Genomic DNA, 17,755 nt, shown 5'->3' on the forward strand with positions numbered 1-17,755 from the left:
TTTTCCCATAAGACATGACAATTGTGTATGTGACCTTTTTGTCTGCATTAACCCACAGCTGTTCACCATAATTTGGTGACAGAAGGTTCAAGGATAACATCTAATAAAATCACTTCGACTCTGAGTGCAGTGTTCTAACCTTGTAATATTCATATTTCAGACCCAACTGAAGTCTAGACTGGCCTTCCAGACACGTAGGCTTGTTGTATGTCGTCTGAGTTTATTGTACCATAATAAATAATGTCCCGAGTATTTATTTCAGGTGATTTGTTGTTGCATTATTCCTAAAGCAGTGGAGTGTATATTATATTAGAGGAAGAGGAAGGAGAAACTCTGACACTGTCCAAATAACTATCCATCCACCACAGCACTCCTCATTTGTGCCTCATTCCCATCCTCTTCTCGCAAACCTCTCCAGGTTTGACCTGATAGCTAATGGTGGTGCATCACTGACTCTGCGGTTCGAGCGTGCCCCCTTCCTGAGCCAGGAGCGCACCGTGTGGCTGCCCTGGAGCCAGTTTTATGCTATGGACACTCTGGTGCTTAAGACAGAGGAGAACACGATCCCAGGCTGTGACCTGAGCGGCTTCGTCAGGCCTGACCCTCTTGTGATTGCATCCCCTCTCTCCTCCTTCTTCAGCTCCAAGCCAGGGGAGAAACCCATCATACCGGAGACACAGGTGCAGTAACACTGACCTCTGGCAGCCGGCTAATCTTCCTTCTGGTTCCCTCGCTCGCTTCCCACTCTCCTATATGCCTATCTTTTCGTAGCTCTCTCCTTCTCCTTCCGCTTCCATAGCTTCCCCCCATTTGTTCCCCTCTTTCCTATTGCTTTATTTCTTCCATTGTTTTTTTCCCATTTCTTGTCCTTCAGCCATCAGTGGAAGCGTGACCCCCATTACTCCCTCTCTCTCTAATCCCCCTAATCCCTCTCTCCTGTCATCCTCTCTTTGTCTTCCAGGTGCTGCATGAGCAGATCGAGGTGCCCGGCACAAGTTTAAAGCTGTGCTACCTAAGTTCCAGGACCCAGGGTTACCGCTCCCTGCTCAAGGTGACCATGACCCCAGCGGTGGTGTCCATGGGCCTGCTGAAGGTTCACCTGATGGTAGCAGTGGAAGGCCACCTCTTCCAGAAGTGGTTCCATGCCTCACCCAACTTGGCCTACACTTACATCTGGGATAAAACAGATGCGTACGGGCAGAGAGTCTTCGGTCTTTCTGAAGCTGTTGGTGAGTGAGAGGGATGGATAGTGGAGAAGTTATGCTGGGGGGCACGGAGCTTCTTTTTTTTTTTCCCAGCCTTGCACTCACTGAATACATTAGACACTTTAGCACCAAGGCAGCGCTGGCTATGACAGAGGGAGAGAGGCTAATTAGGGAGGCTGAAGGAGAGATAATACACCAGAAACCCAGCTTGGATCCACTTCGCAGTATGGCCACAGTAAAGTGCCTTTTTTTTTTTTTTTTTTTCTTTCTCTTTTTTTTTTTTTTCATACGTCTATTTTTCATTGAAGCTGCGTTTGGTTCACTCAGCCAGCCGTAACTGTGGTGAAGGGTTATTAGCCATCAGGGTGAGCTAGCAGTTAACTACTGGAGCAGCAAGCAGGAGTCCAGGGGAGCCTCAGTGCTATTACATTCTGCTGTCACAGTCGCTCACAGATGCTGTCAGCCAAACACTGCTGTCAGGCCACAGATGCAGTGGACATCTGGGGCTTCAGTGTGGACTGAAATCACGAGGGGCGAACTGTTTGGGAAATTACATTCACTCAAAGATCCCAAAAGATCCCCAGGGTAGCTGCAATTTTTACATTTCCCAAGGAATAGGGAGGATATACATGTCGGATGATTAGGTTATGTTTTGCTAACCGTAGATACGGATGCAGGTATACTACATTACTGTTTGTACTGGAGCTGAAAATGTGCTGGCAACAGCACTCTCGCTGCGACTCAAGTGGGAGTTGATGTGTTAAGACACTTTTCCGTTTAACAAGTAGAAACACAACTGCACACACATGCATTCACACAGCGTATACCTCCATCCTAATGCATGAAACCTCATCTCTGCTCATTTCTTTTGCATGAAGTGCACATTTATTCAAACAAAAAGAGACTCTTGTCAGGACATGTGCGTAATTAGGCCAAAGTTTTTTTTCCACCAGCAGAGTTTTCACAGTGGCCTCTAGGTTTTAAAAGGCCTACTGGGCAATCTTTCCAATTAACAAGGTTTTTAATTGATTTAGCGGCATGTGAGAGTGTTAGTTAGGTGTGAGTGCAGGTTTTGGTACAGGTGCTAACTAGCTTCTCTGTGTATCACACGTTTCACAACCTAAACGAACTTGGGAGAATAGGATATGATAAAGTTTTGCCTTTCTTCCTGTGTTGTTTCTTCTTTGTTCAATTTCTGTATCTTACATCGATCTTGCCTCTTACTCTTTCCTGCATGTAGTGTCCGTGGGCTACGAGTACGAGTCGTGTGCCAGCCTCATCCTCTGGGAGAAGAGGACCGCCATCCTGCAAGGCTACGAGCTGGATCCCACCAGTCTGGGCGGCTGGTCACTCAACAAGCACCACATACTCAACACACGCAGTGGTACGTGCACACGACTGATATTTGCACGCAAATGAATGCGGGTTCTTCACCGTTTTTCCATACGAGTCTATATTTATCCAGCTCCCCACATGTAGCAGGTTTACAGTACTGTATATCTCACTAAACGTGCAATTTTCTTGGGGAGGATTTAGACCACACTGCGCTTCCCGCGGTTCACGTGGAGTTGCCAGGCGCCTCTTTTTACCTGTCAGTGATGATTTTCACAGGAAGAGCTTGTGTTGTCTCACCTAGCTTGACTCCCTCATCCACTAAAACTGCGCTCCAACCAATCAGCGGCAGCCACTCGGAAGTGAGGCAGGGGGTCGGGGTGCGGAGCGCAGAGGCACCTTTTGTTTTTGTTTGAATAAACGATGCTCGTTCTTTTTTTTACCTGGACACAACTAGAGATGTGACTGCTTGAAGCTAAATGCTCATATCCAGATCTAAGTATGCTCAGTTCCCTCGAGGTGCATGTTGGTTCAGGGGCATCGTAATGTGAAATCGTCTGAGATCGTGAAGGCTTTCTGATGCTAATATATGCCCTTTCATCAACTTTCTTGAGGGACTTGTCCATTGTTCGCAGCGTTTTTGTGCTACTGACGCATTTCATTGCAAGACCTTCACCAGGCAAATGGCTTGATGAAGGTCTAGCACCCGGCGTTGAGCTAATAAATGTATTTTTGCAAGTTAGACAGCGCGCGAAGGTCTGCTTGAAACTTATGGATATCCTCGTCTCTCTTCTCCCTCATGAACTAAACGTACAAAAATGTCCTTGTTGCCACAGTTCACAGCAGAATCAGCGGTGTATAAACATGTTTTTCCTGCAGCCCACAAAATGGACAAAAACCAAGCATGGGTGGTATAAACAGAATTCTCAACGCGTCTTCTAGCAAAATGCATTATCCACAGTTTGCTTACTTTTCCTCTGACATTTAAATCTTCATTTTAACTTCTGAATTCTAGAAAAAAAAAATTCCTCCTTTCGCCGGGAGTTGATAACATTATAAACTGAGGCATTTTGGATTTACACTTTTAAACACAGTCGAGCCCGTTGGCATGAATGAAGAACTGGATTTATCATGTTTCCCTCTGAGCTGTCACACCTGACAGATATTCATACCTGTGCTTTTGTGCTTTTATCCTTGTAACTTTAGGAGAGGTTTGTTTTGTGTCTGACATGATGTCAGCCCTCTGACATAAATGCGTTACTTGATTTGTCATGTTTCCTCTGGGGTGTCACCTTTGACAGATATTTGTTCGGCTACTCGATGCACTTTTATGTCTGTAACTTTAAGAGAAGTCTGTGTTCCAATGTTTCTGTCATGGCGTGGCACTTGGATGCTGGCAACTCCCAGCCTTAAATTCATCGACCAGAAGATCTGAAATCCTGTTCAACTAGTTATCCAATGGCAATTGTACATCTAGTTTAGATTAAATATACCTGTTGGCCTCTTGTCTTTGTCCACCTTAACCCTGATGAAGGGTTGAAATATTAGCGTGTTTGCAGAGAACTAATCAGAATGCTCCAATCCCCTTTTTTTTTTCTCTGCAAGCATGGATTGTATAGGAAAGTAATCTACCCGGAAGTCAGGTCAAATTTATTTGCAATGCACATTAAAAACAACAGTAGTGAAACGATAGTGATGTACACTTATAAATAGCAACCCATTTCACACAACACAGTGACTAAAAAAGACAAATCCGAATAAAAACACCATAAAAATGAAGAAAAAGAAAAGCCACAACACAATAAAAGAGAAACTCAGGGCATCAAGCTCTACTTGGATTGAATTTTAAAGGAGAAAAGTTCTTCAGCAGTGACTTGAAAGTTTCTAAAGTCTCAGCAGTTCTTACATGAAGAGAAAGTTTATCTCTAAGTGACAGCATCTGGCTGCTCACTGTGGGGTTTTTTTTTTATTGCACGTTTCAAAAGTTGTTTGTATTTGGAGTCAAATATCCACATAGGAGTTACAGATGGTCGTTGCCTTTCTGAATTTTGGTAGTTTGGTGAAATGTCACAAACAGGGAGCGACCGACTGCGAGCCCAAATTTGTTTTTGTGTCCAGTTCCTTCCTTTTATACTATTGAGCTGTCGTATGTGGCACTGGCAAAGAGTTAAGGGACACATGCTAGAGTTCTTCATCATGGGGATGTGCCAAGAGCCACACCACCAGCATGGCTAGGAAATAGATGCATAAGCTTCCATTACAACTCTAGATGCTCTGAAATAATGACTCCGTGTTTCTGTTTCGTCTTTCCTCATGTGCAGGCATCCTTCACAAAGGCAGCGGTGAGAACATCTTTGTGACGGAGCAGCCCCCGGTAATCACCAGCATCATGGGAAACGGCCGCAGGCGCAGCATCTCGTGCCCCAGCTGCAACGGCCTGGCGGACGGCAACAAGCTGCTGGCGCCGGTTGCCTTGGCAATGGGCATCGACGGCAGCCTCTACGTCGGGGATCTCAACTTTGTGCGCCGGGTGTACCCGTCTATGAACACTACTGGCATCCTGGAATTGAGGTAAAAGAAAAAAAATCAATTATAAAAAAAAATGGAAGAAAAACAAAGTAAAAGAATAATCATTTAGGTAGCAGTTTGGGATTTAGAGGTTTCTTGATGTTGCAGGAAAAAATAGTGACAGAATAAGGGCTGTTTAGAGTGAAGTAAGTTAACAGGAGAACAAGAGGGATAAAGACTAGATATTTTCAGTGCATATAACAGGTTGGATGAAAGAAGTGAGGTGAGACACTAGGGATGGCACGACCGAAGTGGAATTATAAACTGTACGAGGCATCATCTCTCCAGGGTGTTTTTACACATGTTTAAATTTTGCTGTTCACACCACAGCCAGCTTTGTGTTGCTCTCTGTAGGATGCTCTCCACAGACTGTGTGAATTAACATTTGTTTTTGTTGTGCTTTTATCTCCCTTAAAGGAACAAAGACTTCAGACACAGGTAGGGTCCTTGTGATGATAAATTAAAAGTTTCTAGGACACATACTGCAGTGAAAATATAAACTCAAGCCATTCACTGACATAACAATGATGTCGTTTCTTTTTCTTTTTTTTTTATTATTCTGTCACCCCAGTAATAACCCCACCCATAAGTACTTCCTGGCAGTGGATCCAGTGTCTGGAGCGTTGTTCATCTCAGACACCAACTCCCGACGAATTTACCGTGTTCGCTCATTAACTGGTGGCCGGCTGCTGTCGGACAACGCCGAGGTGGTGGCGGGGACGGGGGAGCAGTGCCTCCCCTTTGACGAACGCTGCGGCGACGGTGGCAAAGCTACTGAAGCCACACTTATGAGCCCCAAAGGTGAGGAGGCAATTATCTTGATTTTATTCACATTAAATGTTCCTGAATTCAAATGATGAATTAGAATAATGAGGATAATCCTGATATTCGGTCTCTGAAAGGCGTTTTGGTTACGCTGGCCTCCATCTGACTGCGATCTGATTGAAAATGCCTTAAAATTTTCACTGATGGAGAGATTTTTCATAATATGCCCATCTTGTGACTCAAATAAAGCAGGGCAGCCACAGAAGGAGGTTATAAACCGGGTTAATGTTGAACTTATAATGGAATTATTTTTGTGGATCATTGGATCTTAGAACACGGTGACACCAAACTGTCAAAGATGTCACACTGTCACATTTCTTGTCGGCGACACAAGTGTGTGTACACGTAGGACTGCAGATGTTAGTATATATACACTGCGCACGAGTGTGTGTGGTTCGCGACAATGAGCCGCTGATTCCCTCTTACCCGTCGTGGAGAAAGTCGGCCGGCAAATCAGCTTGCCCTCTCTCTGCCTGCTTCTTCCCGTTCTGTAACTCACCCTCTCTTCCCTCTTCGTCCCTCTCTCTCATTTATTCCGTGCCCTTCGCTGTATCCTCCATCTGTTGTTTTGTGTCTCAGTGCATCTAGAAGTTATTTTGGGTCACCGTTGGCTTGAACAGTCTCACCTCTCTGAATGCCTGCTGCCTGTTGGGCCAACAAAGCTGACACCGCCCAACTGGTAAACGGTAAAATAGAGAAAGAGGCATGAGCAAATGAAAAGCAGGAAAGCGGAGATTACAGAAAAAAAATGCAGGAAAAGGAAGAAGAGCGCAGCAAATCACTTGCCATTCTAGACAATATGCTTGCAGTCGACAATTGCCCTCAGAGAGGAGCATGAGCTCAGCTCTGCATCCCGATGACTCATCCCAAAACTAACACTTCTCAACAGTTCAATGCCCGTTTCATCACTGTGTTCCCTCTCATTTGATGAAGCATCGAGCAATTCAGCTGCCAGGGCTGCTATCTGTTTTCAGCAGCGGAAAGAGCGAAGTTTAATTGACTTAAAATGTCTATGGGTTGCCTGCAGTGTTTGAGTTATGAGTCGTCACTCACGGCGTTCATCTCCGCGCTGACAGGTATCGCAGTGGATAAAAACGGGCTGATGTATTTCGTGGATGCCACCATGATCCGCAAGGTGGACCAGAATGGGATCATCTCCACTCTGCTGGGGGCCAACGATCTGACCGCCGTGCGGCCACTGAGCTGTGACTCCAGCATGGACGTCAGCCAGGTAGGAGGGAATGAAAAAGAGACAAAAGGTGATGGTGTGATAGATGATGATTTAAGAGCCCTCCTTAGTGCTGAGCTATGATGACTGCGTGGACACGAGCCAGCCAGGAGGTCAGGCAGAGACTGATTTAGGGAGGGATTAAAGAGTCAATGGATAAATTAATGGATCAAAAGAAAGTGAGCAGTGCTGCAGTCACTTAAAAAATGAAGAAGAGACTTGTCTGAACCTTGGCATCCCTTCAAAACGTCTCCCCACGGCGCAGATATTGTCTCATGTTCTGTTTCTGCCTACCAGGTGCGTCTTGAGTGGCCCACAGACTTAGCAGTGAACCCCATGGACAACTCCCTCTATGTTCTGGAAAACAATGTCATCTTACGCATCACTGAGAACCACCAGGTCTGTACCACAAGGCTTGATGACCACTGCAAACCCCTTAGGGAGGACACTCACTATAGAGCTTTGACAAGATTTTTGTCCCAATTAGGCTCTCTCAAGCCAATTTAGCAGTAAAAGTTCAAATTGTAACACGGTTTTCTAAGTTTTGCAGTGGAGTCAAAATTACTGATTAATTAGCTGTAAGAATTCTCTACTTTTCTGGAGTCTTGCTGCAATATGAAAAGTTTTATCTGCACTGTTTCATTAGCCAACCACATATCTGCTTTTTGTTGTGTGGATGTAGCATTAAACGTGCGTTGTTTCCTGCAGGTGAGCATCATAGCAGGTCGACCGATGCACTGCCAGGTGCCGGGGATCGACTACAGCCTCAGTAAGCTGGCCATACATGCAGCCCTGGAGAGCGCCACCGCCATCGCCCTGTCCCACACCGGCATCCTCTACATCGCTGAGACGGATGAGAAAAAGATAAACCGAGTCCGACAGGTACGAGATGGACAGATACTGAACGCAGACGTTTGGCTGTCTGGTTGTTTTGGAGCGAATTTGTTGGTATAAAGTTATTTTTGGCCACCAAACCTGACAGCACAGCTGGTACGGCTGTGTGGGTGTTTTTAAGATGTTCTTTCAGATCTCCAGACTATATTCAATTTTGTTAACTCAAAATGAATTTTGCTGTGAGTAATACATTTTCTTTTATTTAGTGGTGACTGTTTTTTTTTTTTTTCTTCCAGTTTCATTATTAATCTGCTCTCTTCTGTGCACTTTTTTTTTAGGTGAGCACAAATGGAGAAATCTCCCTCCTGGCTGGCGCTGCCTCCGACTGCGACTGCAAGAACGACGTCAACTGCAACTGCTTTTACGGCGATGACGGCTACGCCCCTGACGCCGGCCTGAACTCTCCCACGTCTCTGGCTGTGTCCCCCGATGGGACGCTGTTCATCGCCGATCTCAACAACATCCGCATCAGAGCCGTGCGGGCAAACCGGCCCGGACCTGCCCTCTCCAGCGTCGGGTACGGGGGATCTGCGCAGTACGAAGTTGCGTCGCCAAGAGAGCAGGAGCTGTATGTGTTCAACGGGGAAGGGCTTCACATCCAGACAATCAGCCTAGTGACCGGGGAGCCGCTTTTCAACTTCACCTACGGTCCTGACGGCGAGCTGGCCATGCTGGTGGATAACTGCAACAATACTGTCAAGGTGAGGAGGGACGGCCTGGGCCAGGGAGGAGGAGCCGGCCTGCTCAGGCTGGTGCTGCTGCCCGAGAATCAAGTGGTGACTCTCGGATTGGACCCCACTGGAGGGCTGCGTAGCGTCTCCGCCTTGGGCCAGGAAGTGGCTCTGATGGGCTACAGTGGCAACACAGGTCTCCTCGCCACCAAAGCTGACGAGACTGGATGGACCACATTTTACCAGTAAGTGTGTGATACAGGCCATGTGTGTCTTCTATCCCTCCAAATCCTTCTTTTTATTCTCACATTTCACACAGTGTACTGCTGCCCCCCAGTGTTAGCTTCTGTAGCGGCAGCCGATCCCTGTTGCATGAGCTGTACGTTCTGGCGGCGCACATCTCAGTTGTGCGCACACGTGTTGCAGCAAATAACAAGCAGGAACACATCCCTTCCTTGCAATTCTTCACCACAATCTCCCACCCCCTCGCTCCCTCCATCCCCTCAGGTACGACAGCGAGGGTCGCCTGACCAATGTGACATACCCCACGGGCATGGTGACAAGTCTGCACCGCGAGATTGAGCGCTCCATCAACATTGACATTGAGAGCTCGAGCAGGGACGACGATGTCACGGTCATCACCAACCTGTCCTCTGTGGAAGCCTCGTACACCGTGGTGCAAGGTAGAGACACACTCAGCACGCCGGGATGGGGGGTGGAGGGGGGCATGCAGTGGAAAATGATCCGCTCATGAATTTTTAAATACTTGTAAAATTGCAGAGTGCGGGGCACAAAGGTGGACGAAACGCGGCGCTCAAGTCAGCATCATGAAAATTCATGAAGCCAAATTCAATATAAATGTTGTTTATTGATTATTTTGGGTGGATTTTTATGTAATCTTTTAAAAAAAGGATCTGTTTATATGCTATCAGTGCTTTAACGAGATTTGCACAGACTCAAGAGCTACTTCATCTTAGTATTCAAAAACACAGCCACCCTCTGTGATGTGAATGCCGGCTCTAATTGAAAGTGTTGTAATTTTTACTCAGTTATGTGCCTGCTCCAGGAGATTATTTTCCTTCCTCGCCCCCCCATCCAGCCTTGTCTCACCCCTCCTCTCATGGAGTAAAATTACCAATATATAGTTGTTAATCCCAGCTGGGATCATCCTGCTTTTGAGTATCATCACAGCAAAATTCATTAACTGATGTAGAGTGAATCCTCCTCATCCCTCAAGCTTTCTCCTCACTCACACACACACTCACACTCACACACTCGCACTGACATACAAATACAGCTCTCAACCAGTTCCCATGATCCCCGAGCTTATTTGGTCTGTTTAGAGAGGAGGAAAAAGACAGAGAATAATTGTCTCCCTTTCCTTGACCAGTGCAGCCGGCGTGACAGAAGTATGAATTCGGGGCCGCGCCGCAAACAGTCCGAAAGGCCCGAGAATAGGTTGTAGATATATTCAGTGATCCACCTGTGTTGCGGTAGAAGGAGAGTTGTTCACAAAGCTGTAAGTCATTTAAGGTTTCCTCTGCACTGTGTGGGTTTCAGCACAGCTCTCTGCTGACATACTCACTTAACCATCTCCCTCTCTTTTCCGCTCTTTCTCGCTCTCTTCATTAACTCCTGCACAGTGAATTCTCCTTGGCCCTCAAGCTCTCATTTCACCCTCTCCCTCTCTCTACCCTTCTCTCTCTCTCTCTTTCCCTCTACCTCGCTTTCGGTTTTATTACGAGGTTGTTCAGACAGAGAGAGCACAGAAGATTTATCTAAAGGCTGTTGCTGCCAAGTCAATGGAAAAAGCTTCACTTGTCTGTTTGAGGCATTGTTAAAATGTGCCTGGAGCTTTATTACAAATTGGCCTTATGGATTACTGTCATTTATGGCAGGACTTCAAAAGGAAAACCTAACTGATCCGCTCACCTTTTGTAAATGAAAAAAATAGAAAAAATTACGTCTTCCAGATGAGCTAAAAACAATTTTATCTCTTTAAATCACTTCATTGTGATCAGGACGTCTGTTTTCAGACATCAGAGGAATAATTGAGCCAGCATTAGGCATGGGCTTATCTGCTTCCATTCTTGTGAGAGAGTCATTAAATCGTAGCGATACAGAGATTGTAGAGAGATGTCTGTTTAGCCTGACGACTTTCATTCAGAATAGTTTTTTTTCTCTTTTCAGAGAGGAATCAGGTCTGTAAACATTTCATGGCCACGATCTGCTTCTTGCTGACATGATCCGTTATGACTTGGAATTTCCCGTTTTGATTAGATGTTGGTCGACGTGAAGTGGCTGTCCTATCAGATCGCGTGTGATTGACTGGTTCGGGTTTAAGCTCGGATTTTCGCGTGGCAAATGCTAGAGTAAACATCTGGGTCTGTCAGCGAGGCCCCTCGATCTGCCAGCGCCCGTCTTTAGTTGCAGTTTGTCGTGTCTCAAAAGCATCAGCTGAATGCAAAAAGTCAAAAGCTTGTGTCATATTTTTGGGGAGAAATGCAGCAGGGCTGAAAAAAAAATGCGAAGGTAACATTATACAATTCTTCTGAAGGAACCAAAATGTGTCCACAATCTCTTTATCTTTCTCATGTGGCTCTGTCTACGTTTTCAAGAGAGGATGATCCTGTGTGTCCTCGGCTAAAAGGTCATAAAAATGGAGAGCACAGAGCCTTTCCTCCAAATCTGGAGGTTATGGCAGCTATTAGTCGCAATATGAATCATGAATCCTCCTCCCCCAGTGTCCACGTCCTATCCAATGTCCATGTCCTCCATATCAAACCAATGCCCTGACCCAGCTCTTATAGGAATTGTTTCTAATATGTGATCATTTTGTTCCTGACACGCAGCATTTTTTCAGTGACTTTGTTTGAACCCAATCACATAATTCAGGTTACTGCCGCAGTTGGATTTGCTGCTGTTTGTTTCCCCCTTTTATAAATTTGAACACAAAGACGAGCCTCCCATGTTATTTTCCAGTTTGTGCCTCCTCGATTCCTTTTCTCAACTTCTCTTCTCGTGGAGACATGCGTGAAGAAGGCAAGAAGAGAGGAGTCCAGGCAACAGGCCTTAAAGGCATCCTCACCTTTAGAACCGTTGTTTTAAAGCAACGTCATTTAATTGTGGTAACATGCCACTGTGTTTTATACCGGTCACATGAGCCACACAGTGTTCAGGATAACTTACAGTATAGATTTACTTATAAGCTGATTCACAATGTGGCAGAATGTGACGAGGATGTACAGATGTCCTATGATGTGCTGTGAAAAATAAACTGTTTTGGCACACAAAAGAGTACCACAATGAAATACCGCATAATGATTGATATACATATTAGATAGATGCATTTTTCAGCCCTGCTTGGGACATTATTTGGACTTTCCAGCTCTGTCTTTAATCCCACGTGTTTGAAAAGGACACTAATAGCTCCTCCACCAAGTCTCCTCCGTCCTCAAGATGCATTTTAGGAATTAAGATGTCCTTTGTGATTGTGCACCAAGATTGATTTCTGGGTCACAGACGGAAGGACAGAGGAGAGACAAGACAAGAAATTAGTGAAATGAGATGAACCTCAGATGTCCTGAGTGCTCCTCTTCTTACGCTCTGCCTACCTGTCTCCCCCTACAGACCAGGTGAGAAACAGCTATCAGCTGTGCAACAACGGCACACTGAGAGTGATGTACGCCAATGGGATGGGCATCAGTTTCCACACGGAGCCCCACATCCTGGCAGGTTCTGTCAGTCCAACGATTGGTCGGAGGAACATCACCCTGCCAACAGACAACGGCCTCAACTCCATCGAGTGGCGTCTGCGCAAGGAGCAGACCAAGGGCAAGATCACCGTGTTCGGAAGGAAACTAAGGGTACCTTACATTCTAGATATGTAATTTACTAAACCTGCATCTCTGCATTAAACTGTAACTGAGAAACATTTCCTTTTACTTTAGGCTCATGGCCGCAATCTTCTCTCCATCGATTTTGATCGCAACACCCGCACAGAGAAGATTTACGACGACCACCGCAAGTTCACGCTGCGCATCATGTACGATGCTCAGGGTCGGCCGGCTATGTGGCTGCCCAGCAGCAGCCTGGCAGTGGTCAATGTTTCCTATTCTACCACCGGACAGCTCGTTGGGCTGCAGAGGGGGAGCATGAGCGAGAGGACAGAGTTTGACCCCCAGGGGCGCATCCTGTCCCGTTCTTTTGTGGACGGGAAGGTTTGGAGCTACAGCTACCTCGACAAAGTAAGTACATGTGTCTTCAACACTGTCATCTAAGAGTCAAATCACACCAAGAAAGGAAACTGCAGGAAAGTATAGTGATTTAAATTGTAGAACTGAGTTAAATAATATATAATTTTTATGGTTATGAAGGTTCAGATTTGTCAGATGAGAGCAATTTACTCCCGGTGCTATTATTGCTATTGTATTAATCTGTATTTCACCTTCCTCTCTGCTTCCAGTCCATGGTGCTGCTCCTGCAGAGCCAAAGGCAGTACGTCTTTGAGTTTGACGCCTCGGGTCGTGTCACAGCCGTCACAATGCCCAGCGTCGCTCGCCACACAATGTTCACACACGTGTCAGTCGGCTATATCCGCAACACATACAACCCTCCAGAGAGCAACGCCTCCATCATCCACGACTTCAGCGAGGACGGCAGACCTCAGGCCACGCATTACCTGGGCACCGGCCGCCGTGTCCTCTACAAATACGGCAAGCTGGCGAAGCTGTCAGAGATCGTGTACGACAGCACTGCTGTCACTTTCGGTTACGATGAGACGGCAGGTGTGCTGAAGATGGTCAACCTGCAGAGCGGGGGCTTCTCTTGCACCATCCGCTATCGCAAAATGGGCCCGCTTATCGACAAACAGATCTATCGCTTCAGTGAGGAGGGAATGGTCAACGCGAGGTTTGACTACACCTACCACGACAACAGCTTCCGCATCGCCAGCATGAAGCCAGTCATCAGTGAGACGCCACTTCCTGTTGACCTGTACCGATATGATGAGATCTCTGGAAAGGTGAAGAGTTCTTGCTCCGTTTTTTAAGCAACAATATACAAAAGAGCTAAACTTAAAAAAGCAAAGTAACTGAATGCATCTCTTAGCTGCCAGAGGACTCAGCTTTTTCCTAATCTTTTCCTTTCCTTCTTTAGGTGGAGCACTTTGGAAAATTTGGGGTCATTTACTACGACATCAATCAGATAATCACCACAGCCGTTATGACACTGAGTAAGCATTTCGACACTCATGGTCGCATCAAGGAGGTCCAGTACGAGATCTTCCGTTCCCTTATGTACTGGATGACGGTGCAGTACGACAGCATGGGACGGGTGGTGAAGAGGGAGCTCAAGATTGGGCCCTATGCCAACACCACTCAGTACCGCTATGATTATGATGGAGATGGACAGCTCAGCGGCGTCAAGGTGAATATTCTGTGTGGAGAGACTTAAATTCGAGGCACTTTACAGGCTGAAGTGTCCACTGCACTTAATTTGAGTTGTGGCTGCCTTTTGAGTTGTCAGTGCATTGCTAGCGGTTGGCCTGACACACGTATGCATCTCATTGCTTCTCCCAGGTGAACGACTGGTCTACCTGGCGCTACAGCTACGACCTGAACGGCAACCTCCACCTGCTCAATCCCGGAAACAGCGCCCGGATCTTGCCACTCCGCTACGACCTCCGAGACCGCATTACACGCCTGGGAGACGTCCAGTACCGCCTGGACGAAGACGGCTTCCTCAGCCAGCGCGGTTCAGACATTTTTGACTATAACTCCAAAGGTCAGCTCCTGCGGGCCTACAACAGAGGGCCCGGAGGCTGGAGCGTTGTGTATCACTATGACGGGCTCGGCCGCAGGGTGTCCACGAGGAACAGCCTGGGGCAGCACCTTCAGTTCTTCTACGCTGACCTCAACCATCCGACCAGGGTTACGCACATCTTCAATCACTCCAGCTCTGACATCTCATCACTCTACTATGACCTGCAGGTAGGTGTGCGAGGACGGAGACGTGTCATGTCTACCAATAGTCGTATTTATATTTCCAGATATCAGCAGAATGTGAAGAAATCTTGTGTGGGAAGCTTCAGACAGAGGATGACAGAATAGACTAACTGAGGGATGAATGGGCAAAAACTTTATCCTGGAATATTCACGATGATCTGAAAACTGAATTTCTTCATGATTAGGGTCATCTGTTTGCCATGGAGGTGAGCAGCGGGGAGGAATACTACATAGCCTCTGACAACACCGGCACACCGCTGGCGGTCTTCAGCAGCAATGGACAGATGATCAAACAGGTAAAACCCAAAGCAGCTGTGAATCCCACCAAATTAATATTCATCACTCAAGTATTACAAAAACTGCATTATTCCTCCTTTTTGATTGAATAAAAAAATTTGAAAAAGCGGTGAGGACAAAAAGAAAAGTGCATATGTGAAAACCTCTGGCCTCTGCTGAGCCAAAGCATCCTTCAGCGAGACTCTAAATCTGACATTGACACAAAGAGCAGAGAAGCACAAAAAAGCGAACCGCCTCTGCTTGGGTCTTGCAGGTGCAGTACACAGCCTACGGCGAAGTGTACCTCGACTCTAACCCGGAGTTCCCGCTGGTGGTGGGTTTCCACGGAGGGCTGTACGACCCCTTGACCAAGCTGGTCCACTTCACCCAGCGAGACTACGACGTCTTGGCAGGACGCTGGACCTCACCTGACTACAGCATCTGGCCCAAGATAGGAAAAGACCCGTCTCCGTTTAATCTGTACATGTTCAAGAACAACAACCCGCTCAGTGACATGCTGGATGTCAAAAACTACGTCACAGGTAAAGGGCTGATATGTACTGATTGGCTTTTTTATTCATAGTGAGGCATTCGTCTCAAATGCTTATTAAGTATTCCAACCTGTCCGTTTCCTACTTATTAAAAACTAGACAGAAACTGATTGTTATGGATGAGATATTCTCCACTAGTAACAATGCACTACAGATGGAACCGTGGCCAGTAGCTTTGCATAACACCAGATGAGTCACAGATGCAAACACACTTTTTTTTCCCATAGTAAAATTTATGATTCATTTGCTACAACTGTGTTTAACTTTGTCATTCAGCGATATAATTTCCCCCTCCCTCTTGTCTGCTGCTGTAGATGTGAAGAGCTGGCTGGTGATGTTTGGCTTCCAGCTCAGCAACATAATCCCTGGGTTCCCTCGACACTCGCTCTATTTTGTGGAGCCACCGTACGAGCTGCAGGCCACCCAGCACTGTGAGAATGGACAGGTAAAGTCTGCCGTGCAAAAGATATAGCTGTTCTCATAATGAAATGGGCTGTACGCCGGGATTGAATATTTAATCGATTTAAAATTGAAATCGCACGTTGAAACAATGCAATTTACAACGTGCAAAGGCTGCGGTTTAAAATGTGAGGCACGTCTGACTGTCGTGTCGGCGCTTTTACCGACTCACGGCCTCCTTGTGTGACAGTCACGCTTTTGATGGCGTCTCATGTGGTGATTCTCCATCGTATTTTAAATCTATTACAAAGTGAAGATTGAATTGAAAAAATACTAATATTTGTCAAAACAATACCCCAAACTGTTCAGTCCTAGAGCACCATTGTCTCAGTCATCCTCCACTTTTCTCCTGCGTTAATACGTCCTCATTTCTTTCTGCAAAACGACAAAACTTTCTTCCACTTTCTCATGCAGCTCATCACCGGCGTGCAGCAGGCGGCAGAGCGCCACAACCAGGCCTTCATGGCCCTGGAAGGCCGTCTGCTCAACAAGGAGCGTCGCAGGCGCAAGGACAAACCCGGCCACTGGTTCGGCACCAGCACCCCAATAATAGGCCGAGGAGTGATGCTGGCGCTGAAGGAGGGCCGAGTGGTGGCAGGCGTGTCGGCGCTGGCCAGTGACGACAGCCGCAAAGTGGCTCTGGTGCTCAACGGCGCCCAGTATCTGGAAGGCACACATTACACGCAGGATGGGAAGGACTGTCACTACTTTGTGAAAGTAGGCTCTGCTGACAGCGACCTGTTGGCTCTGGGCCTGACGAACGGGCGCAAGTCACTGGAGAGCGGCATCAACGTGACGGTGAGCGGCCGGTCGAGGAGAGGAGTGACTGTGGAGTTTGCGGTTCCATCATTAGTACTGAGCGTTCGCTACGGCCTCGCTGTGGATGTGGTGGACGAAGAGAAGGTAAGACTGTTGGAGCTGGCCAGGCAGAGGGCCCTGGCAGGAGGCTGGGCCAAGGAGCAGCAGCGGGCTCGAGATGGGAAGGGAGGCAGTCGCCTCTGGACGGAAGGGGAGAGACAGCAGCTCCTAACAACAGGGAGAGTACAGGGCTACGATGGCTACTATGTACTGCCTGTGGAGCAGTACCCAGAACTGGCTGACAGCAGCAACAACATCCAGTTTCTCAGACAGAACGAGATGGGCAAGAGGTAACAGCCCACCTGAACTCACTTGAAGGGCAGACTTTTCCTTCTCTCCCACTCTCACTTCTCGAAATTCTGTTCCTGTTCCTATTTTTTTCCCACCCCGCCTCCTCGACCTTACTTTTCTCAAAAACCCATGGAGAATTAACCAACAAACGGGGTTATTGACGGAACGCTGCAGGGACTTTTGAAAAGAATGACTTATCAGAAAACATATTGTTAATTTTACTGCCACAGGCAAAAAATTTCAAGTTTAGTCAGACGTTCTTTTTTTTTTTTGTTTTGTTTTTTTTCGTTGTTGTTGAAAAAACTTTGAACAACTGAAAAAGCACTGAAGAACTTTGAGAACTGTTGCTTAAATGAATAAGAAGATTCCCCTTTTTAAAAAAGATAGTGATATTTTCGCCCATATTTTTTGGGTCACACTGAGAGCGACCACGACAGCTACTGATCACGTGGGGGGGGGGGAGTTAGTTGTGCCGTGGCGGCTTCTGCGATCTGCGGCTTGTCTGTCTCTAATAAATACTGAAGGCAAAAGGGACCAAAGCGGAGACAAAGCCACTCCAGAGTGCAGCCATTACAACCACGCAACCAGAGGA

At 46.8% G+C, this 17,755-nt stretch overlaps 1 protein-coding gene across 1 annotated transcript in view; it reads left to right on the forward strand.

Moving 5' to 3' along the window:
- The window catches only part of tenm2a (teneurin transmembrane protein 2a), a 168,027-nt gene extending 150,762 nt beyond the window's left edge, over positions 1-17,265 (forward strand). The window contains exons 23-42 of the mRNA XM_008278130.1: positions 419-680; positions 962-1,229; positions 2,446-2,589; positions 4,859-5,108; positions 5,523-5,543; positions 5,677-5,906; positions 7,007-7,161; positions 7,456-7,557; positions 7,867-8,040; positions 8,331-8,968; positions 9,231-9,406; positions 12,354-12,589; positions 12,674-12,970; positions 13,189-13,746; positions 13,881-14,150; positions 14,303-14,713; positions 14,914-15,024; positions 15,279-15,546; positions 15,870-16,000; positions 16,429-17,265. Coding sequence (XP_008276352.1) covers positions 419-680; positions 962-1,229; positions 2,446-2,589; positions 4,859-5,108; positions 5,523-5,543; positions 5,677-5,906; positions 7,007-7,161; positions 7,456-7,557; positions 7,867-8,040; positions 8,331-8,968; positions 9,231-9,406; positions 12,354-12,589; positions 12,674-12,970; positions 13,189-13,746; positions 13,881-14,150; positions 14,303-14,713; positions 14,914-15,024; positions 15,279-15,546; positions 15,870-16,000; positions 16,429-17,166 — 5,440 coding nt within the window. The 3' untranslated portion in view covers positions 17,167-17,265. The remainder of the gene's footprint in view (positions 1-418; positions 681-961; positions 1,230-2,445; positions 2,590-4,858; positions 5,109-5,522; positions 5,544-5,676; positions 5,907-7,006; positions 7,162-7,455; positions 7,558-7,866; positions 8,041-8,330; positions 8,969-9,230; positions 9,407-12,353; positions 12,590-12,673; positions 12,971-13,188; positions 13,747-13,880; positions 14,151-14,302; positions 14,714-14,913; positions 15,025-15,278; positions 15,547-15,869; positions 16,001-16,428) is intronic.
- Positions 17,266-17,755: the final 490 nt, after the last annotated feature.

Source organism: Stegastes partitus, unplaced genomic scaffold (genome assembly GCF_000690725.1).
Source record: "Stegastes partitus isolate 25-593 unplaced genomic scaffold, Stegastes_partitus-1.0.2 Scaffold116, whole genome shotgun sequence".
In the NCBI taxonomy this organism is placed as follows: Eukaryota; Metazoa; Chordata; class Actinopteri; family Pomacentridae; genus Stegastes; species Stegastes partitus.